Source organism: Puma concolor, chromosome D4 (assembly GCF_028749965.1).
Source record: "Puma concolor isolate L17-30 chromosome D4, mPumCon1.1.hap2, whole genome shotgun sequence".
NCBI classification, from domain to species: Eukaryota; Metazoa; Chordata; class Mammalia; order Carnivora; family Felidae; genus Puma; species Puma concolor.
Genome location: NC_141679.1, coordinates 6,150,544 through 6,173,324, shown reverse-complemented (window position 1 = coordinate 6,173,324; position 22,781 = coordinate 6,150,544). Strand labels below are relative to the sequence as shown.

Genomic DNA, 22,781 nt, shown 5'->3' with positions numbered 1-22,781 from the left:
CAGCCACTGTTAAAGACAGTACAGAGATTCCTTAAAAAGTTAAAAATAGAACTACCCTATGGTCCAGTAATCACACTACTGGGTATTTACCCAAAAAAATACAAAAACACTAAGAGGAGTATGTGTACCCCCATATTTATTGCAGCATTATTTACAATAGCCAAACTGTGGAAGTATCCACTGTGATAGATGAATGGTAAAGAAGATGTGATATATACTATGGAATATTACTCAGCCATAAATGAAATCTTACCATTTGCAAAAACATGGATGGATCTAGAGAATATAATACTAAGTGAAATAAGTCAGGGAAAGACAAAAACCATTTGATTTCACTCATATGTGGAATTTAAGAAACAAAACAAATGAGCCAAGGAAAAAGAAACCAAGAAACACTCTTTTAAAAAAAAAATTTTTTTTTTTAAATGTTTATTCATTTTTGAGAGACAGAGAAAGGCAGAGCATGAGCAGGGAAGGGGCAGAGGCAGGGAGACACAGAGTCTGAAGCAGGCTCCAGGCTCGGAGCTGTCAGCACAGAGCCCGACGCAGGGCCTGAACTCACAAACTGCGAGATCATGACCTGAGCCGAAGTTGGACGCACGACCGACTGAGCCACCTAGGCACCCCCCAAGAAGCAGACCCTTAACTGTAGAGAACAAACCTGATGGTCACCAGAAGGGAGATAGGTGGGGGATGGGTGAAATACACGACAGGGATTAAGGAGTGCACTTGTGATGAACACCTGGTGATGTATGGAAATGTTGAATTCGCTATACTGTACACCTGAAACTAATATAACACTATGTTAATTGGAATTTAAAAAGTTAACAAAGAGGGCCTTTCACAAAGGGAAGAGATCTAATGTGGTAAAGAGCAGATTAAGAAGTTGAAATGTAGTAGGAAATAGACTGATTACTCCTTGCACAGAGGGAAGACCAAGATTGCTACAGCAAGGCATGTCTTGATTCAATATTAAAGATTAAAGAAACCCCAACAACGAAAACTGTTTAAAAACAGTGAGATGGCCTCCCTTAAGAGAGGGGCTCCTTGTCTCTGAAGCTCCTAAGAAGAATCATCTGCCAGAGAGTTTTTAGGGTAAGGGATGGTATGTTTGATTCTTTCAAATTTGGCATTTGGGAGATACATGTAGTCCCTGCTTTTATGTTAAGTTTCTGAAAAGCTTATTAAAATTGCTTGAAAGTGCTGTTGCAGTCATCTGTTCTTACATATTGTAGTATAGAAAATGTTGAATGCATGGATGCGAATGAAGTTAAGAGAAATGGTTGCATTTGTTTCGTGAGGTAATGTAAACTGTAGTGAAATTTGCCCATTTTAACACTCCACAATGGTCATTGTGAACATTAGTCATGTTGTGGTGAATTGCAGTAGGTCCTCCTAAGAAGTGTTACGGAGTTTCTGTGCCAGTCCCTGGGCCCACTGTTCTGATTCTTGGGACTGCATCTTCATTTTTCTTTGTCCTCTGCGGTCAAGCTCTTACAGTTGCCACGCATCTTTTAATTTCCATTTTTCCTTCTCCTACCTCCATGTTATATGTTGTTTCTCATGTGTTATGGAAAGATAATCCAGTTTTTAGTTGTCATGTCTTTCTGTGCTAAATTGAGAACCACAACTTCTTTCCAAGTAAAGTTCTCAGTCTTTGTAGCACTTGTTTGGAGATACTGTCTTTTTATTTTTTTAATTTCTACTTTTTTGTAAATCAACAGCATTTCTTTTCTTTTAAGTGTTTTATTTTTATTTTTGAGACAGAGAGAGCAGGGGAGGGGCAGGGAGAGAGAGGGAGACAGAATCTGAAGCAGGCTCCAGGCTCTGAGCTGTCAGCGGAACCCGATGTGGGGCTGGAACCCATGAATAGTGTAGCAAGATCATGCCCTGAGCCGAAGTCGGATGCTTAATCGGCTGAACCAGTTGAATTATGCGTCCCAATAATAGTTCTTATTACATTTATTTTCTACCTGGACACAGTCTGAAGAAAAAGTGAGTGACAAAACCCATGAATCTCCTGGACCGTCTTGCCATTTCTTATACGCAGTCCCTGTAGTGTCGGAAAGCCAGTACAAAAGAGCGTTTGGAGTAACTGCTTTGCAATAGCATACGTAGGGTGTCTGTGCTGTTTTTCTGACTGGACCCTAAATAATAACGACAGCTTAAATTCATCCTGTCGGCAGGCCTCAAGCTGGGATGCAATCCCACCCGTTCCTTCCTAAAATTCTTCCCTTCTCTGGTGTGTGTCACGCTGTGCTCCTCTGTCCCTTCTGGCCACCGGCTGCTTTCCAGTCCTGCATCCTTCGCTTGAGGAAGCTCGTCCGCTTCCTTCACTTCACCAGCTCACTGTGGTTCTGGCGTGCTGCTCTGAACTCCGTTCCTCTCTGACCACACTTTTACTTGCAAGTCTTCAGGTTCTTTCACGTTTATTTAACGAGCGATGAAATTAAACCGTTCAATTTTCCCTTCCTTATTACCTTCTCCTTGTAACTTGTCAGTGGTACCTGGCACTTCCCCTAGGTGTGACAGCCTGAAATCTTCTTTGATTCAGTTCTCTCTTTTCCTGCCTTTCATATCTGTGGTGTCTGTGAGTTTTTGTTTTTTGGTTTTTTTTGACGGGGGGGGGGGGGGAGGTTTGGTAAATCAAAATACTAAAATGCTCTTCCTCTTTACAAGTGAAAACATCTTGATATCTGAGATTTCGCTGTAAAACAATGCTTTTCAACCTTCAGCCAGGTGAGAGGGTTTTTAATGGGGAGTCCTACTTTAGGATTCGATTGAAATGTTCCATAATGAAAAGGCAGACTGTTTCATTCACTCCTGAAGTTAACACCCATGATGTCTGCCAGTACCTCAGAATTTTTTTACGTTTATTTTGAAAGAGGGAATGTGAGCAGGGGAGGGGCAGAGAGAGAGGGAGAGAGCGAGAATCCCAAGCAGGCTCTGCACTGTCAGCACGGAACCTGACATAGGGCTTGAACCCACAAACTGTGAGATCATGACCTGAGTCGAAATCAAGAGTCATATGCTTCACCGACTGAGCTGCCCAGGTGCCCCTGGATAATGGATAACTCAGAATTTTTAATAACTCTCTTACTTAAGAATCATAAGTAGTGGCTTATTTTCTGCCTTGTTTTTAAACCTGGCTTTCCAAGCCCTCCTTGAAGGTCTCTTTTATGTTTTTCCCATAATATTCCTAATCTAGTCAGATTGTTCTCATTTTCCCAAAAGAAATGTTCTGTCTCGGTGTCATTCACGTGATGTTCTTCATCTGGAGAACCAGCCCCTTCCCTTTCTCCCGGGTGTCCTCACCCTTCAAGCCCGTTTCTCCCTGTAAGCCTTCTGTGGCTGTGCCAGCGAGGTCACTGAAAGGTCTCTCACATTTATGAGCTTGTGAAATTCTCCTCATTTTATCAGGATAATTCAGCTCTGCCCTCAGTTTTACATTCATTTGTACTGTTCCTGAATTGCAGTGTGGTCGGTTATACCCTGGCCAGAAAGCAGCCTGTTCTCCACATTGCCCAGCAGAACTGCTGTGCACGGTGCACACTCCGTAAACACTGTTGGTGGTTTCACCTGTAAACCGTATAGATTGGGGGGGGTGGGGGATGCTGCAGACCTATGGATTAGCATGACTTCAGTTTTTCTTTCAGGCTCGCGATGCAGAGAGCATTATGCTAAATCTCGCAGGACAGCTCATCATGATGCAGAGGGACAGATCGGGGCCTCAGATCCGGGAGAAGGACAGTCACCCTAACCAAAGGAAGCTTGTGAGTAAAATAAAAGTCGTTTAGAACATTAAGGATGAAGGGATAAAATAACTTAAGAGGAGAGTATTGTCTTGTGACTTGGAAACTGGAAGACGTGTAATATCAGCCTTTAAGTTTCTAGGTAGAAGACTGTTTGCCAAGGGTAAATAAGAACGTTTTGCAACAATTATATGTTCCATGCTCCCGATGGTAACGCTTAGGCATTATTATTTGCTAATTCTAATGGGAAAGTAGGATAAATTGATGAAGAGTGTGGGGTCTTTGGGTTTTGTCTTGATTTTAGATTTAAATACACATACTTTGAAAGGAAGGAAGGTACCCTCATTAACTCTAATTCTAAATAGAGTCCCCTAATTTTCCCAAAAGAAGTTGTGCTGTCATTTTGAAAGACTTCAGAAACTGGCACCTAGGAACTTCAGAATGTGCAGATTTAGTAGGAAGACGATTGATTCTGGTCTTTGCTTTTGCAGCTGCCATTCTGTCCTCCCGTTGTACTGGCCCAGTCTGTTGAAAATGTCTGGACCACGTGCCGAGCAAATAAACAAAAGCGTCACCTTCTGGAGGCCCTGTGGCTGAGCTGTGGAGGTGCAGGGATGAAAGTTTGGCTCCCTCTCTTCCCCAGGGATCACCGCAAGCCCCATTCCTTCTTGTCCCAGCGGATCATGCTGCCTTTCCACATCAATATTTACCCCCTGGCTGTTCTGTTTGAAGACGCGTTAGTCCTTGGTGCTGTCAATGACACTTTGCTCTATGATTCTTTGTACACGCGGAACAGTGCTCGGGAACAGCTGGAGGTGCTCTTCCCTTACTGTGTCGTGGAGAGGACCTCCCAGATCTACCTCCACCACATTCTGCGTCAGCTGCTGGTCAGGAACCTTGGGGAGCAGGCCTTGCTCTTGGCCCAGTCCTGCGCTGCATTACCTTACTTCCCTCACGTGCTGGAGCTCATGCTCCACGAAGTGCTGGAGGAAGAAGCTACCTCACGGGAACCCATTCCCGACCCTCTGCTTCCCACTGTGGCAAAATTCATCACCGAGTTCCCCCTCTTCCTGCAGACGGTTGTTCATTGTGCCAGGAAGACTGAATATGCCCTGTGGAATTACCTTTTTGCAGCCGTTGGAAACCCCAAGGACTTGTTTGAGGAATGCTTGATGGCTCAGGACTTGGACACAGCTGCCTCTTACCTTATTATCTTACAGGTAACACTTCTCTTCTCATAAAGGTACAAGACTTAATGAGCTTAAACTCAGGAGAGAGAAAAAAGAAATATCCTGTGTCGACAATGTTTGTGTTAAAGGGACTGACACAGGCTGGTTCTCTGTTCATTTTATATCTTCTTTTTGAAGAACTTAACCTTCTCAAATGATGTCAGAAAACTTTTTTGAATTTTTTTTTAATGTTTTTATTTTATTTTTGAGAGACAGCGGTGCGAGCAGAGGAGGGGCAGAGAGAGAGGGAGACGTGGAATCTGAAGCAGGCTCCAGGCTCCGAGCTGTTGGCACAGAGCTTGATGCAGAGCTCGAACTCACAGACTGTGAGGTCATGACCTGAGCCAAAGTCAGACACTTAACCAACTGAGCCACCCAGGCGCCCCAGAAAACTTTTTTGAATGTCATGAAGTAATGCTTCAAGGATTTTTTTTTAAGTTTCTTTATTTTGAGAGAGTGCAGGCAGAAGTGGGGCAGAGAGAGAGGGAGAGAGAGAATCCCGAGCTGGATCTGTGCTGCCAGCACAGAGCCCCACTCGGAGCTTGAACCCACAAATTGTGAGATCACGACCTGAGCCGAAACCAAGAGCCGGATGCTTAACCAACTGAGCCACCCAGGTGCCCCTGCAAGATTTTTTAAAAATCCTGTTTGTCCATAAGTAGGCCTGAAACCGATTGAGTTTATGGTATTGTTTTGAATAATATTGTATATTATTATATAGACAATGTAGTAGTATATACTACATATATATAGTATGATACATACAACAACATCTGTTACATAGGAAACGTAATAATAAAGAGTTATCTTTAATATTAGCAGGTTTGGGGTGCCTGGGTGGCTCAGTCGGTTGGGCGGCCGACTTCGGCTCAGGTCATGATCTCAAGGTCCGTGAGTTTGAGCCCCGCGTCGGGCTCTGTGCTGACAGCTCAGAGCCTGGAGCCTGTTTCAGATTCTGTGTCTCCCTCTCTCTGACCCTCCCCCGTTCATGCTCTGTCTCTCTCTGTCTCAAAAATAAACGTTAAAAAAAAAATTAAAAAAAATAATAATAATAATATTAACAGGTTTGGGCTAGTATCGGCTAATTGGAGCTCTTTGAGCCTCCTGCAGGCTCATCGTGTTTCCTCACGTGCGGAATTGCCGAGCGGGACTGTGGCTGCAATGTGGGTCCTGGCAGAGCACCTGTGCTGGGCTCCCCAGAGCAAGCTGAGAAGACTCGGGCCGGCCACAGTAATTACCCTCGCAGCACACGGTTCTTCTCAAATGAAGGACTTCTTTGAGACTCCTGAAAATTGGTTCCACTGTGTGTTTGACAAAAGGGCTTCGCAGTTGTTGTTCTTATCAGTGTCATACGCATTTGACAGGCTGCACTTTCATCGATCTGAGAAGCTGATCATAAACTTGTTTTAAACTCTGCCTGGAGCACATTTCTTGTGTGCTTATTTACTTCACAAGCACTGATCGGAACCAGAGGAAACAGTCCAGTGGAAGCTGGATGGCCCTTAAATTCTGTGATTCCTTGGCTAGCCTAAAAAAAGCCACAGAATGTTAAAAAGAGAAACAAAATAGATGCAGCTGTTTTTTGTTTTAGGTCGCCCCTTAGACTTTCAGTGACCTCCCGAACAATGGAATTGGAAACGTTTTCTCTCCCAGTTCCGTCATTTTTGTGGGTTGTCAGATAATAATTACAGTCAGATTAGCCTTTCCCTGAAGGCCAAGGTAGGCGGTGAGGTTACACCTGTGGAAGAATCACTGAGGCCCACTGTGCAGCAGAACTGCAGACTGTTGCCCAGAGCCACGAGCACTTTTGTCACAGCCTCCACAACCTGCCACGAGAGGTGGGCCTGAGCTTTCTGGAGTCAGGCAAACCCAGATTTGTGTTGTTGCTTTTCGGCTGGTCGTTAAGTTCCTAAACCCTGTTTCCTCATCCGTAAGATGGGAATGGTGTAAGTACTTTGCGGAGTCCGTAGGAACCAGGGAAGAGAGGATGCGGGTCAGGTTTATGGGAGGTATCTGGAATACAGCGGGAGTTTAGAACATCATATTTATAGCACACCAGCCGAGAGCTTGCCTCGCTTTTCCCTGCATCGTCCTTTATATTGGTCCCTTTCTTGTTACTGTTAAACATTCCCCTACAGCATTGTGGCTGCATTCCTTCTCTGGTTCAGAAACGGTGGAGATGAAGAGTTGCTCACACTTCCCAAATAATTTGCCGTACAAAAGGAATGCTTGTCTTTGGTTGTCTTTGTAGAATATGGAAGTTCCGGCAGTAAGTAGGCAACATGCTACCCTTCTGTTCAACACAGCCCTGGAACAAGGCAAGTGGGACCTATGTCGACACATGATTCGATTCCTTAAAGCCATTGGCTCTGGAGAATCTGAGACCCCTCCATCCACACCTACAGCTCAGGTCGGTTGCAGAATTGCACAGCTTCTCTAGACCACACACCTCCATGGCACCTTTCTCTAACTGCACTGCACATCGTGTATGATCACAGGAACCCAGTTCAAGTGGTGGATTTGAGTTCTTCAGGAATCGAAGCATCAGTTTGTCCCAGTCAGCTGAGAATGTTCCTGCTAGTAAATTCAGCTTACAGAAAACACTGAGTATGCCATCCGGCCCTTCTGGGAAAAGGTAAAAGAATAATGAGCTGTCACTGCTGTTAGGGCATTCTGTGGCACATTGCATTTCAGGGCATTTGTAAATTGGATCTTATGAAAACAACCATTTGATCCAAATGCACTTCCTTCTTCCATTTGTGAAAGGCTTGAAGACCACACAGAAGGCCTCCCTTCTTCCTTCCGCCGTATTTCACTTCATTACTTTCTGTACAGTTTCTGTTCCTTGTCCTAGAGGAGGTCCTGTGTCCCCATTCTGAATGCAGGCAACTTTCAATTACCCTGATAATAGAGGACCAGAATAAAAAGGAAGGTAATTAAATCTGCACATAGTCAGAAAGCCTTCTTACAGTCAATACTTTTACCTTTCTTTCCAACTGTACCTCATGCTGAAAAAAATGAAAATTTAGTCCCAATTTACTTGACTCTCCTGTGACTCTTTTGATTGGAGAAGTCATTAAACAGTGGGAGAGCCAAGGGGAAGTGTATCCTGAAGACATAAACCTACATCACACAGAGATGGGTTACTGTCTCCTGAGAGGTAACTGTGAACTCACACTGAACGTTATAAAATAGAATTTCCTCTGGTTTGTGAGGAGGTGCCTGTGTTCCTTCCTCTGTTGTTCCACATTCTCGGCTCTTTTCTCTTCCCTAGTCTTTTCTTTTATATTGTTTTTATGGTTACTACAGTGCCTGACACATAGTGAGAACTGGCTGAACATTTTTTATCATGATATTTTACTGCGTTTTCCTATCACGGCCATTTATGCCACCCTTACTCCCAACATATACACACACAGTCATGGGCTATGTCCAAGTAAAATGCAACCACAGGATACTCTAAACAGTTGCCAGGTGAACAGCAGCTTCTCAGCCATACCCTGAACATAATTACTGGCTAATACATATTAAGTGCTCAGTATGTGCCTGGTTCTAAGCATTTACGTGCATATGTCTTTTCATCCTTACAACCTGTAAGGGTGGACACTGTTGCTAACACACGTTGTAGAGGTGAAGAAACAGAGGCCCAGACTGTAAACTTGGTTATGTTCACACAACTAACTGAGAGGTAGAGCCCAGATCTGAGTCTAGAGTCTTCCAGTGCTGCCTCTCATGAAGATACCACATTACCCAGTTACCAAACCGATCATCCCACATCAGCCCATGTGAGTAGAACTGCATACAGCCAAGCTGCAAAGTTTTAAACATCGGTTGTATGTTTATGTGTCTGCTTATCTCCCATTCCCCTGGAGAGACTTCATGGCGCCTTGCGTCTCCTCAGTTTCTTTGGTCTGATCTCCTTGCCTCTTTTCATTGGTCTCTTCGACTACAGCATGATTTGCTCTCTTTCTTTCCTTCAACCAGTCCCCACCCTCCTCCTGGTTTGGCTGTGTCTGTCTCCTCTTTTTCCTATTCCATACTTCATTCTACAAGTATGTTTTAAAAGTCTGCTGTGTTCCACGTACGTTCGGCAGCTTGTATCACGTGGAGGAAAGCCGTGGTCCTTTATCCTCAGTCAGGCACTTAGATCTGGATCCCTTCCCTCCCTCTCCGCATGATCGTTCCTACCGCATAGAACTACGCGGAGCCCTCCAGGGATGGTTTTTCTGCAGGTTTCTCGTCTTCCCACTTACAGATGGAGCAAAGACAGTGACTGTGCTGAGAACATGTACATTGATATGATGCTCTGGAGACACGCCCGGCGTCTCTTAGAAGAAGTTCGGCTGAAGGACCTCGGCTGCTTTGCAGCCCAGCTGGGCTTTGAACTCATCAGTTGGCTGTGCAAGGAGCGCACCCGAGCCGCGCGGGTGGACAACTTTGTGCTGGCCCTGAAGAGGCTCCACAAAGACTTCCTGTGGCCACTTCCCATCACCCCAGCCTCTTCTGTCAGCTCTCCTTTCAAGAATGGAAAATACCGAACAGGTAACGCAAGCTCGTGTCACTTGGACAAGAGTTGTATTTCACTGCAAGTATCTGGACATTTTGTTTAGTCGATATTCTCGGAAGTCTTTTCATCCCTAAAGTCAGGAACAGATAAAACCAACTTTTTGCACATCATTGGAACATCCACCATTTGACCAGGGATGTAAATAAAGTAGAACTAGGTCTCTAAGTCTTGTGACCTTGAAGTTTAATTTGTAAATCCAGCCACTGTTAACAGATTATCAACAAGTTGAAAACTGGCTGAATATAACTGCTACCACACTTACCTTATTGTGGGAAGTTATGGAATGGGTTAGTCACGGACCTGAAAAGCCAAATTGTGATTTATCTGATAGGACGTTCCAGAGAAGTGGTAAAAATGCATCTTTGAGGACTTGGGCTGTTGTCTAATCTAGGGGAAGACAAAGTGGAACTGTTTTGTTGAAAGAAAAATTAAAAGATAATATATGTTTATTTTTGAGGGAGGGAGAGAAGAAAAAAAGTGCGTGTGCACACACGCGAGTTGGGGAGGGGCAGAGAGAGACAAGGAGACACAGAATCTGAAGCAGGCTCTAGGCTCTGAGCTGTGAGCACAGAGCCTGAGGTGGGGCTCGAAATCCCGAACTGCGAGATCATGACCTGAGCCGAAGTCAGACGCTTAACTGACTGAGCCACCCAGGTGCCCCCCCCTTTTCTTAATTTTTATTTTATTTTTTTACTGTTTTATTTATTTTTGAGAGAGTGAGTGAGTGCAAGCAGGGGAGGGGCAGAGAGAGAGAGAGAGAGACCCAGAATCTGAAGCAGGAGTTCAGGTCTTTTAAAGAAAACTGTTCTAAATCATTATTACTCATGAAAATCCAAACAAAAACCTTTTATTAAGGCATTTGGAAACTTCATCTCATTTTAAGAACCAAGGAAAATCACTTAAAAAATGAACAGAATAAATCCTGTTTAGTGCTGGTAAGAGCCACAGTGAGGGAGACTGTCAGACGGCATTACCTAGTCAATCCGTCCCTTTGGTCCTCGTCCCAGGTTCGTGGGGGTGATGAGTGTAGGACAGTAATTAGCTTTGACCTTTCAGTGTTTGGGAGTAGGGGGGAAGAGAAGCTGAAATAACTCAATTGGCAATGTTACTGCGTGCATCTCGAATTGCCACTTTCTCGTTTTGGGGCCTGCCTTGCGGCAGGAGAGCAGCTGCTGAAGTCTCAGTCAGCGGACCCTTTTCTAAACCTCGAGATGGACGCTGGGGTCTCTACTGTACAGCGAAGTCAGAGCTGGCTCGGCAGCATCGGCCCCACCCACCATGAGATAGACACGGCCTCATCCCATGGACCACAAATGCAAGACGCCTTCCTGTCACCTTTATCTACTAAAGGTACATGTCATTTTAAGTCTCAGCTCTTCACTTTCCTGGGAAGGTTTTTGTGCTTTAGGGCCCCAAATAGAGCCTTACTCCTTCATTATAGGTCCTTGAGGGTCAGTCATGAGAATCTGCTAGAGAGGGGATAGTTACTAGAACAAGGCCCACTGGCCTTAACTATCCTTTGCTGTATTTTAGATGGATAACGCAGGTAAACTGTCATTCCAGGTTAGCGCTGATAACATGAAACTTGGCACTTGATTTTGATGAAACAAACACTAAGCTTGAACTTGAAGTAAGCAGACTGTTACGCTCATGTAAGGAATACCATTCTTGTCATAAGTAGCCTTGGGTCATACAGAATTGTAGTCAGTTATCTTCTAATTTTTATTTTACTGATAAAATTTGTGGAAATTTTCTTGTTCTCTTGTGAGTGTTAATGTAATAGCGTTAATTTTTCCTCCTAGTCTTCAGAGCCTAATAATCTGGCCCTTCACCAGAAACTGAGTGCGGGCATCCATACTGGGGGGGTCGAAAGTTGAAGAAGTTTTAAAATGACTCACGTTGTTGGGTTTAGAGTTACAGGGGTGTGTGAGTAGGAGGTGGTCTGAGTGTTGGCGGTTTTCTTAATGGCCAAGCATTTGCCCGGTGTTTGATTTTCAGTCCGTCCTCACTGTTTCATGAACTTGCTTTTGTGGAGAAGCTTGTGGCTGCCGTTCCTTTTGTTTAAATTGTGGAAGATACACACAGTATGTTCCGTCTCCACCGTTTTCATGTGTAAACTTCAGTAGCGTCGGGTACATTCACATGGTTGTGCAGCCAACCTCCAGAGCTCGCTCGCTCTTCCCGGCTAACATGCGTCCCCAGTGACCCCTCCCCGGTGCTGGCAGCGACCACTGTGGTGTCTCTAGGAATCTGACTACTTTAGATGCCTCTTGTGAGTGGAATCGTACGGTTTCTGTCTTTCTGTGACTCGGGCTTAGTGCACTTTGTCTGACATTCTGAGTTCACCCCTGTGGCAGCGTGTGTAGACCACCACACCCTGTTTATCCGTCCATCTACCCTGTCCTGGGCACGGGGCTGCTCTGACTTCATGGTTCCTGTGAACAAGGCCGCAGCGGACGTTGAGCGTGCACTGGCTCTTCAAGATACGGCTCTCAGTTCTTCTGGGCCAGAGTGGGGTGCCAGGTCACAGGGTTACTACTCTTGAGCTTTTGAGCAACTGTCGACCCGCCAGCATTGACAAAGCATTCCAGTTTTTTTGTCTACCAATGCTTGCTTGCTTGCTTGCTTTTTTAAAGCATTCCAGTTTCTTGACATCCTTGCCAACGATTTTATTTTCTGGGCCTTTTTTTAAAATGGGGACATGAGGTAGTGTCACTGCTTTTTTAAGAAAAGTTTTTAAAGAGATCATTTCAAATTTAAAAATTAGAGATAATAGTATAATGGAACCTTTGCCTCCCCGCTGCCATGTGTCTGTTACCCAGCTTCTGTTATTAATTCATGACCAGATTTGTTTGAGCCACTTTCCCTTTCCTGTATTATTGAACCAAATCCAAGACGTGCCATTTTTTATCTTTGAATATTTCAGTATGTACCTTTAAAAGGAATCTTTAAAAAAACAAACCCATAATGCCATTATCATTCCTCTTACAATTTAACAGTAATTCCTTAAAACCATCAAATGTCCAGTAAGTATTTAAATTCCAGTTGTTTCCTAATGTCATAAATATTTTTACGGTTAGGACCAAGATCCAGGTGAGAGGGTCAGACATTGTGATTAAGTTTTCAGCTCTTTAAAAACTGATTTTTCTCTCCCCATCCTTTTTTTTTTTTTTTTTTTTTTTTTTTTTAAACCCTTTGCAGTATTTTCATTGATGAAACTTGCTTCTGTGGATTTTCTCAAAATGTGGACTTTGGTGATTGCTTCTTCATTGCTCGACCCTCTCCTCTGTATTTTTTGTAAATTAATAATTGTATCTAAAGACCGATCAGATTCTGGCTCGATTGGTTTTGGAGGCAGGCAAGACTACTTCACAGGTGGCGGTTGTGTTTCTCTGTGCCTGGGTCGCTCTCTAATGAATTTTTTTTTAATATCTACTACTGTTAACATAACATGGGAGTTTTAGCAGTGGATTTAATGTTTGGCTTTGAGAATTCCGAGCAGAAATCCACATGTGAGGAACTGCTAATATTTCAAATTGAACATTTTCTTCATGAAGCTAGTTCGTAACTTTCGGTCCTTTCTCATCAGGTGATGAATGCAGTATTGGTTCAGCCACAGATTTGACGGAAAGTAGCTCCATGGTGGACGGAGACTGGACAATGGTGGATGAAAACTTCTCCACACTCAGTTTAACTCAGTCGGAGCTGGAGCACATCTCCATGGAGTTGGCCAGTAAGGGGCCTCATAAATCCCAGGTCCAGCTTCGGTGAGTTTCTCAGTTTTTCAGAAGCCCAGAACGCCTACTCAGCGTGTTTGGGCATATAGCGTACAGGAGCTCCGTTCCTGATGACGATTCCCGTCTCCATCTGCGGCTTCTTAGTGTCGATCTTTGTGTTTCTTCTCATGCATAGGTACTTGCTGCACATGTTCATGGAGGCAGGGTGTCTAGACTGGTGCATCGTCATAGGCCTGATTCTCCGCGAATCCTCAGTAATCAGCCAGATCCTGCTGCTCATCCAGTCTTCGGAGGTGGATGGAGAGATGTTACAGAACATAAAGACAGGGCTACACGCGGTAGACCGATGGGCCTCTACGGATTGGTAAGTGTGGGGCTCCTTAGGCTTGTTACCTCTGCTGTCCTGGGGTGGGCCCTGCCCCTTCCGAGTAAGGTTTAGTTCTGCTAAATTTATTTGGAGATTTTTAGGTTGGTAGAAATAAAAGTGCTTTCACACATTCATTTCTGTTCACTTTTTTTTATGTGTATTTATGTTGAGAGAACGCGCCAAGGGAGGGACAGAGAGAGAGGGAGACACAGAATCCGAAGCAAGCTCCAGGCTCTGAGCTGTCAGCACAGAGCCCGACACGGGGCTCGAACCCACGAACCATGAGATCATGACCTGAGCTGAAGTCGGATGCTTAACCGACTGAGCCACCTAGGTGCCCCTAGTTAATTTTGAGAGGGGGAGAGAGTGCCAGCGGGGGAGGGCCAGAGAGAGGGAGAGACGGAGACTTCAAAGCAGGCTCTAGGCTCTGTGCTGACAGCCTGATGCAGGGCTGGAACCCATGAGCTGTGAGATCATGACCTGAGCCGAAGTCAGACCCTTAACGGACTGAGCCACCCAGGTGCCCCCACACGTTCACTTCTCAAGCGGTTTTCTGTAGTCACCATTCTCTACCCAGCCATGTGTGTGAGTACAGAGCGGCATGGCACAGGTGGTCTCAGAGTTAGGCTGGAACATGAGATCTGTGGTTCTGTAGAACTGCAGGTAATAACCTCTAAGCATCTGCTGAAAAGAGGAGTGTGTGCATTTAACAGTCCATAGCAGTGACCAGCAAGCCCAAGTTAAGAGTTAGTGGTTAGAAGCTAAGAGCTTTGGCTTCTAGTCCTTTATAACCAGCTTAGGTGTGGATTTGGGGTTTCCCTTACTTGGAGCTAGTTTGTTTCTTAGTCGCCAAGTTCACTAAGATTAGATGTACCCTGTGAAGGTTCTTTTTCAAGTCTGTAACTCTGTTGGTCCTTACACTGTGGGATAGGATTTTTTTTTTTTTTTTTAAGTTTGTTTTTTATTTTGAGAGGGAGTGAGCCCAAGTGGGGGAGACCGAGAGAGAGAATGAATCCCAAGCAGGCTTCACGCTGCCAGGACAGCGTGAAGGACAAGCCCCATGTGGAGCTTGAACTCCCCAACCATGAGATCATGACCTGAGCCTAAACCAAGAGTCAGATGCTTAACCCACTGAGCCACTCAGGCGCCCTGTGGAATAGGATTTTTGAATTATGCTACTACTGGAGAATGTTAGTCCTTGCTCCTCGAGCTCAGAGCTGTAAGACACACACACTAAAGGCTGCCCCCCCCCCCCCCCCCGTGCTGGCCAGGACACCAAGGTGGGGCGGCATCATTTCCTACCCTGTGCCTCCTCCCCCTCCACGCAACATCTAGCATTGACCTCAGTTTCAGCATTTAGGAGTTTATCCAGAACATTCCATGGAGCATTTCCAATGTGGCAGTAGAGAGCTAATTTTCTTTTCTCTCTACCTAGTCCTGGATATAAGCCATTCTTAAACATCATTAAGCCACAAGTACAGAAGTTCAGTGAGCTGACAGAGGAGCAGGTCCAGCCTGAAGCCTTCCAGCCAATAACTGCGGGTAAGACTCCTGAACACACTGGGCCCCGGGCAGAGGAAAGCCGGGGCCCCTCGGGCCATGGAAGCCTCCCCCAGGGCGAGGTCGGAGGCAGTGGTCTGGTCGGCAGGAACGAGGAGGACGCAGCCCGAGCAGAGGAGGAGGAATCCTTTCAAGACGGGACTTACGACTGTTCTGTGTCCTAACGGCAGCGGCGTGCCATCACCACGGGCAGTGTTAACTTGCAGCGGCATGTGCAACTGAGGAAACTGGCCTAGCTGGACGATTTAACCAGGGAGAGAACTCAGAGACTCTGGTAAGGTATTACTGAACTCTAACTCTTTGTCTTCTAAGAAATCTGACTCCATAAAAATGTGATATCAAATCATTTTTCATAAAATTTTTTAAGCTGCAGTGGAAAGTAATAAAGAGCACTGTACAGTTGTACATGAGAATATTTTGATTTTATTCGTAAAGAATGGTAGCTCCTAAACCTTGGGATTGTTTTGCCCTAGACGAGCCTACTTTTTCACTACTTAACAGCTTCTTACGTGTTTTCTGGTTCAGCGTGTGTCCAGACTGCTTTTTAAATTTAAATGCTAAGGTGCTTGCTGTAGCTCATCAGGTACTTGAGCTACCTGTGTGCCCCTTCGGATGGAGAGCACTGGGCTCCGTCATCGGGCCTCCTGAATGGACACCTGCCATGGCACACCGTGTGGCTGTTGTGACAGGGTCGTGCTCCTTGGCCTTTTGTAGCCCATTCAGTCCCAGTCCTGAATTGATGGAAGCTGTGTGCCTGCTCTCTTAGCAAGCTTGATTCCTGCCAGTCCGTGTGGGCAGAGGTCTGGGGGGGTTCTTATCAATTATGCTGTTAGATACCACTAAACTATTTTGTATCCGAGAACTGTATCTTTTTGTGAATACTCTTGTGTAAATATACTCAGAGGCACTGTTCATATTTTTAGGGCTTATATTATAATCTGTAAGGTTTTATGCTGGATTCTGCATGGCTATTCTCACTCTTGGAAGAGAGACAAGACTTGCTTTTCTTTCCAAATCTGAGCAGTCTTCAGAGAAGAGAACAGGTTTATCGGCTTGGTCATACAGTAACGGAAACGGTCACACTGATCATGAAATCAAACAGGTTTTGTGCAAATTAATGTAGTTTCTTATTTATTGCTTTTGTAAATTGAATAAACATGGGACTTTCATGTAAATAGACTGCTGAATCCTGTATTATCACGGCTACTAAAAATTACTATGTGAACAATGCATTCTTCATTGTAACTTTTAAAATATTTTATGTATTTCTAGATAGGACTTAAATGTTAGTTTTCATACATTATGAAAACCTACCTGCATACTCCTATCCTAATTGCTTCAGACTAAACGCATATCCACGGTATGTACTTACGGTTACTTTCTGTCAGTATTAATTTAGATAGCTTGTTTGTACTGTGCAATTTGAACAAAGGAATGCAATGTTATTTTTTACAAAAACAAACTTGTTTATTTTTGTAATAACGATGTATTTGATGTGGACCAAATTCATACCACTATGTAAAACAGCCTCCTTTCTCATAGTGCAATTACAGTTTAAAAATAAAACTTGGTCCTCTATCCTGGCTTTTTAAAGTAAATGGCTGGATACAGTTGTCCTGGCCAGGTTTCCTTCGAAGGGAAACTCAAAAGCATTTTGAAATTGCTTAGTTCAAAGTTCATCAAAGTGTTTTAAATTATTGAGTTTGGTAACTTACTATCATTTACTTTTTACATTACAAGTGCAGTAACGTCACGTCCCCAAACTCCTGAACGGGTGGGATATGTGATTATGGTACCTGCTCTTTCTGGTGCTACTTTATTTAAGCCTTTGTTTTAAACCACCTTTCCTGAATCTTAGGATAGAACAATAATGTTTCCCATGTGAGTACATGCAGCCCAGCAAGAAACCAACCTGAAATTTCTTCTCCTGTCCTAGTCCATTAGGAGGAGAACTAGCATTATTTTTGTGTTTGGTGTGAATATGCGGTCAATAAAAATGATTCACCGTTGTAAACAGCTGTGATCCTCTCAAATCTCTGAATGTGCTGCTGGGTCCGTCCTGCACTCTTACAAGCAGGGCACCAGTAAGTGAACTGTACTCCTGTGGGGAACACCACCAATGAATCTGGTCTCCTAGACTTGCTTTTCCATGTAATAGGAAATGGACGGCCCTAAGGCGGAACAATTGGGAGGTTTACAGAAATCTTCTCTGGTAATTTGTAATAGACTTCACTTTTTTTTTTTAATTCATATTTTTATTTTGCCTTGTTTGGTTCACATGTCAATGTTTAAGCCATAATTTTAACCAATGAATTTCAGTATTCAGTAGAACTATTTGAAGTTTGAATTATTTGCTGATACCAAAACAAGAAGTCATTTGGGTGGGGGTAGAGTCAACGTTTGCTTGTAATTAAAGTTGCTGCTACTTCTGTAATGTGTACTTTTTTTTTACTTGGTAAAGGGCAATAAAACCATTACACGCACTTGTGTTTATTCATCACTCAGGCTGACAGCAAAATGTGTATTTATTAAAAGCCACGGAAATATTCTTTTCATTACGTAATTCCGCCCCATAGAATTTTCCTTATGAAATAACTACAAATCAAGACAGGTTAAAAATATGCAGAATCATTTAGGATAGGAGCATCAAGAGTTGGCAGCATCCTGTATGTCTGACCGCAGAAGTTTGGAAGAGAAATCCATGTTGAGGACATGGAAAACGTCCAAAATGTAATGAAAAGGACTTCCATCAAACAAAATTGCGTAAATGTAGAGGAGACGGGCCACCTGCCTCTAGTAGGTGGGATTAAAGGGGATTCTGACTTCCCTGTTTTCCTAAATCTTTGTTTCTATCGATTTCCCTCTTCTGAAGACATTTGGTATATATGCAGTCATAGAATATATGGCTTTTTCTGTGTGGCTTCTTTCACTTTGCAGGATGGTTTCAAGGTCCATCTTCACATATCCGTGACTTCATCCCTTTTTAAGGCTGAATAGTGTTACACTTCATGCATCTAGTGTATCTGTCCATTCGTCAGTTGAGATATCTGGGTGGTTACCACTTTGTGACTATCACGAATGAGGCTACTGTGAACACTCACATACAGGTTTCCAAGTGGATGTATGTTTTCAGTTTTCCCTGGGAGTGAAAATACTTGGTCACATAACCGGTTTTAATGCTCCGAGGAAATCTTAACCACATTCCAGAGTGCCCGTGCCATTTTTTTACATTGCACTGGCAGGGGAGGTGGGTTCCAGTTTCTCCCATCATCACTTGTTGTTGTGTCTTTGGTTGAGCCATCCGAGTTGTGTGGGAAGCGGTGTCATTACGATGTAGACGTGCATGTTCGTGGTGGCTGGTGGCTCGTCATGTGGCTATTAGCCAATTTCACAGTTGGGTCATTTATCTTTTTGTTGCTTTGCAAGAGTTCTCATGCATTCCGGATACTAGACCTTGATCAGATATGACTTGCAAGTATTTTCGCATTCTAAAGGCTTACCTTGTCACTTTCATGACACTGTCCTTTGAAGCATGAAAGTTGTTCATTTTGGTGAAGGCTCAACTTTTTCTTTGGTTGCTTGTGCTTTGGGAAACCACTGCCTGACACAGGGTAATGGAGATCTGTGCCTGTGTTTTCGTCTAAGAGTTTTGTTGTTGTTTTGGTTTTTTAAATTTTATTTACAGTTTTACCTCCTGCATTTAGATCTTTGACCCATTTTGAGTTAATTTTTTGTGTATGGTATAAAGTGAGGGATCTAACTTGGTTCTTTTATAGGAGGATATTCAGTTGTCCCAGCACCATTTAAATGTTTTTCCCACTGAATTGCCAAAAATCATTTGACTATAAACACATGGGACTTATTTCTGGACGGTCAGTTGTATTATTATATTGATATGTGTTCACACTGTCTTGATTACCGTCCCTACTTTGTAGGAAGTTTTGAATATGGGACTCTTAAAGTTTGTTTTTCAAGACTGTTTGAACTATTATGGGTCGTTGCATTTCCATATGAATTTTAGGATCAGCTTGTCCATTTCTGTGCACGTGCGCACACGCACACACACGAGCTGGGATTGTGTTCAATTTGTGGATCAATTTGGGAGAACTTTCAATCCACAAACGTGGGATTTCCTTCAGCAATGTTTTAGTATCCGGTGTAACAATCTTCTACTTTTGTTATGCTTATTACTAGGTACTTGACTCTTACTGCTACTGTCAAGAGAATTTTCTTGTTACAGAAGTCAGTTGACAGCTGTGTATTGATACATTCCTACAACACTGCTGAATGAATTCATTTATTAAGATCATGTCATCCGTACCTAGAAACAGATTTAATTTGTCCTTTCTAATCTAGATGTCTCTTGCCAAACCGCCCTGGCCCGAGCCTCAGTACACTCAGTGGCAGTAGAGGACATGCTGGTTGTCTTTCATCACACATGATGATGTTAGCGGTGTTTTGTAGAAGTGAACTTCCTCACCCTGATAAAGACAATCAATCAGTTTGCTGAGTGTTTTTATCATGAAAAGGTGTTAAGCTTTGTATCTACTGAGGTGATCATATCAATAGAATTAATAACAACTACCACATGGTGTGGTACTTTGATTTTCCCGGTGTTAAGCCAACTTTTCATTCCTTGGATAAATCCCACTTGGTCATGGTATAGGGCCAAACTGGAAGAAATTTTATTTTTACAAATCAGTAAGGAAGTAGTAGTATCAAAAAAAATCTACACTAATGTACTTCAACGTTAACGAAGACATTTTCTAAATAAAGAGAGTCAGACATACAGAGGCCTAAATGCATTTTGGCTTTATTGGCCCTAAAAGGAGGCAAGGTGTACGATGAGGAAGCATACTCCCATTGTTTCCAAGGGAGTTCACCGAGAAAGCCACATAACTTGCGCAGGGAGCTCTGTTGCGGGGAGTGGCCGGGCCCTTTCCTTGGGTGGAGAGGAGAGTGAGCAGCGGGCCACTGGCTGAAATTTCTTCTGCCCATCCCCACATCCTTCAGCGATTTTCTCGGTATTTCACTGACAAAATATGCTAAGCTAGACGTTTCCATGTTGAACTCTCTGCCCACATGACCCCTTAGGGATAACTGTCCTGTCCACGTGAGCCATCTAGGTCTTTTCAAAGGCCCTGTAGACTTGAAATAACCCTTCAACGATGGGGACACAGAAAAACAATAAGGATCTGTTTTTTCTGTTAAAGATACTAACTAGTTTGTTAAAAAGTTTATTTCAGTAATGTAAGGCAACAATTAATCTCAAGTCAGCGACCAGTGAAAAGAGAAGACAGACATTCTCCCTGCAGCTTCCTGAGTTATCAGCTGGCTATGGCCCCCTCAGTGGTAACATCTTAGAAACCCTCATGCTCATTTATATCAGCTAAACTGTGGGAACAAATACTTCACGCAACAGTCGCTCATCGGTCAGGCACAAGGTAAATTTTAAGCATTTCTTCAAAATCCCAACTCTTCACATTTTCACTGAATGTACAGTACTGGGCTACTTACATTTAAATTGTACAGGAAAGAATGCGTTGGTTAGAATCTGGAAAGACCCTTTCAGAAATGAGTTTTGAATGGTCAAAGAAAACAAGCTCTTTAATCTCAGAGGCCGCTCGCTGACAAACCAGACAGTGTGCTTATGAACAGAGCCACGAGTATCATCTGTACCTAACCATTTCTGGCACTAAAACCATCTGCCCAAATACTAAATGTGCCCTGAGACAAGTGACTTGAAAACCAAAACAAGAGATCCTGTTCACGAAGGAAAATAAAGGCAAAAAGAGAATCATGATTATTGGCAAAAGGGAGTAACCAACCTCCTTCCCAAAGAGAAAAGAATTGTTAAGTAACAATGTCCTTCCTCAATACGGCATTTTGTTTTTTTCCATGTAATCTAAGATTAACCACAGGGACAGAAAATCCGCCCCGATTTTGAAATCTGGCAGGAGCCAGGTTCTCGCAGCACTGAGACTAACGCGCGGCTTCGACGAGGCCCGGGAGCCACACGCGTGCCAGCCAGCAGTGCCGTGAGGGGGTGCCCAGTCAGGGTGCGGGGAGTCACAGACCAGACTCGGCAGGGGTAGGAGCAGCGTGACCGGGCCTGCGACGCACACGTGGGGTGCTCTGTGCGGGAGGAGCGGAGGGACGCTTTGTTCGTTTTACCGGGGCTCTTCTTTAAAATGTCTTTTTGGCCTCTGCTCGCTAACCTCCAGGGAAAAAGGAGAGCTAGCGGAAGTTACCGCTCGTCTGACCAAATCCCTGCAGTGCCACAGCCACGGAGCCGGGGGGACCCGCCGGCACCTGCCTTCTAAACGAAAAGTACCTCCGGGTCTTGGGCCTGCCATGACGCAGGGCCCGAATCCCAGCGGCCAGAGGTTCGGTGGCCTCGCTCCGGCGTGGGCCACGGCCCCCGAGGCCCAGCAAGGCCGGCTCCGCTGGACAGCCTTTGAGCAACTATCCGGACCGAATAAGGACTCCGTTCGTCAATACAGTTATGCCCTGAAGCATGAACCTTGGAGAAGAGAAGATTCATAAAATGCCCAGCCTCTCCTTACTCTCTTCCTACCACGGCAATTGCATGCTCTGGGGACAGAACTGAAGATGTGTGACTGCGCACACGACGTCCTGAACCAGAAGAGCCTCCGAAAACCCAGCAGGAACTGCAGCTGCTCTCGGACTGACAAGGTGGAGAGGGGGGAACAGGGTATCCTGGGCCTCGAGAGCAGCCTCAGACAAGCATCAGAACGATGGTCTTGAGTCCCCAGCACGGCACAGCTCCCCACCTCGGGGCTGGGCTGCGCGGCAGGTGGGGAGGAAGCAGAGCTCTGGGCACGGACCGGGGCCCCCGGAGCCCCCTGCCCGTCCCCAGCCCCTGCCGGAACCGCCTTCTGTACCCCTGGTTCCATCGCAGGGGAGTTCCCACTCTGGGGAACGGCATCCGAGCTACCCTCCACAGCTTCGACTGGAAACGTCATTTGTCTAGTGAACAGTGAGCGGGCTCACGGTGCCCTCTACACCTTTCATGATTCTAAGGGGAGAACTACTGAAGTGGTTGGTTGGCTTTAATCCTTAAGGTCACAGAAAAGGACTTCCATGTGTAGTGGTAGTACCCACATGTGCTTAAGTGCCAGAAAATTGGCGTCTTCAAGTGTCAAAAAGGCCATGCGTCACTACCCACAGCGCTAGGTGTGTGGCCCTGAAGAGCATCTGCCCCCAAGCTCTGAAAAACCACAGACTTACAATCTGAACATGTGCTCATGAAAAATCATGGACTTACATTACAGATACCCACGTGACGCAGGGAGAAAGGACGTCACGGGGGGTATCCCGCCAGGCATGTGCTTTGAGCCCGTCCAGAAGATTAAAACACAAAGAGACTGTACGTGCACACCCAGGCTGAGGGAAACGTCCAGTCTGGGAACTTGTCTTTCAGGGCATCCAGCTGGGAGGACCTCTTCTCTTCACCAGACAGGTGGTGGGCAGCAATGGCCACGGTGACCATTCCTTCAGGCCGTTCTTCCAAGACCTAGCAGAGAACAGTTGGCAGTGCTTTAGTTC

General features: G+C 44.6%; 2 protein-coding genes across 9 annotated transcripts in view; one reads left to right on the top strand and one right to left on the bottom strand.

Moving 5' to 3' along the window:
• Positions 1 to 22,781, top strand: part of RIC1 (RIC1 partner of RAB6A GEF complex) — a 169,254-nt gene that overhangs the window by 130,480 nt on the left and 15,993 nt on the right. For 4 of the 6 annotated variants that reach the window (XM_086684870.1, XM_086684869.1, XM_086684868.1 and 1 more), the window contains 9 exons: positions 3,657 to 3,773; positions 4,244 to 4,972; positions 7,233 to 7,391; positions 7,480 to 7,616; positions 9,237 to 9,523; positions 10,710 to 10,898; positions 13,138 to 13,315; positions 13,461 to 13,649; positions 15,088 to 17,695. In XM_086684870.1, coding sequence (XP_086540996.1) covers positions 3,657 to 3,773; positions 4,244 to 4,972; positions 7,233 to 7,391; positions 7,480 to 7,616; positions 9,237 to 9,523; positions 10,710 to 10,898; positions 13,138 to 13,315; positions 13,461 to 13,649; positions 15,088 to 15,376 — 2,274 coding nt within the window. In that variant the 3' untranslated portion in view covers positions 15,377 to 17,695. Of the gene's footprint in view, positions 1 to 3,656; positions 3,774 to 4,243; positions 4,973 to 7,232; positions 7,392 to 7,479; positions 7,617 to 9,236; positions 9,524 to 10,709; positions 10,899 to 13,137; positions 13,316 to 13,460; positions 13,650 to 15,087; positions 17,696 to 22,781 lie in introns of those variants that run through there. The other 2 variants (XR_015243405.1, XR_015243406.1) reach the window with 2 other exon arrangements.
• Positions 20,000 to 22,781, bottom strand: part of ERMP1 (endoplasmic reticulum metallopeptidase 1) — a 47,360-nt gene continuing 44,578 nt past the window's right edge. For all 3 annotated transcript variants that reach the window (XM_086684874.1, XM_086684872.1, XM_086684873.1), the window contains one exon: positions 20,000 to 22,749. In XM_086684874.1, the coding sequence (XP_086541000.1) occupies positions 22,585 to 22,749 (165 nt within the window). In that variant the 3' untranslated portion in view covers positions 20,000 to 22,584. The remainder of the gene's footprint in view (positions 22,750 to 22,781) is intronic.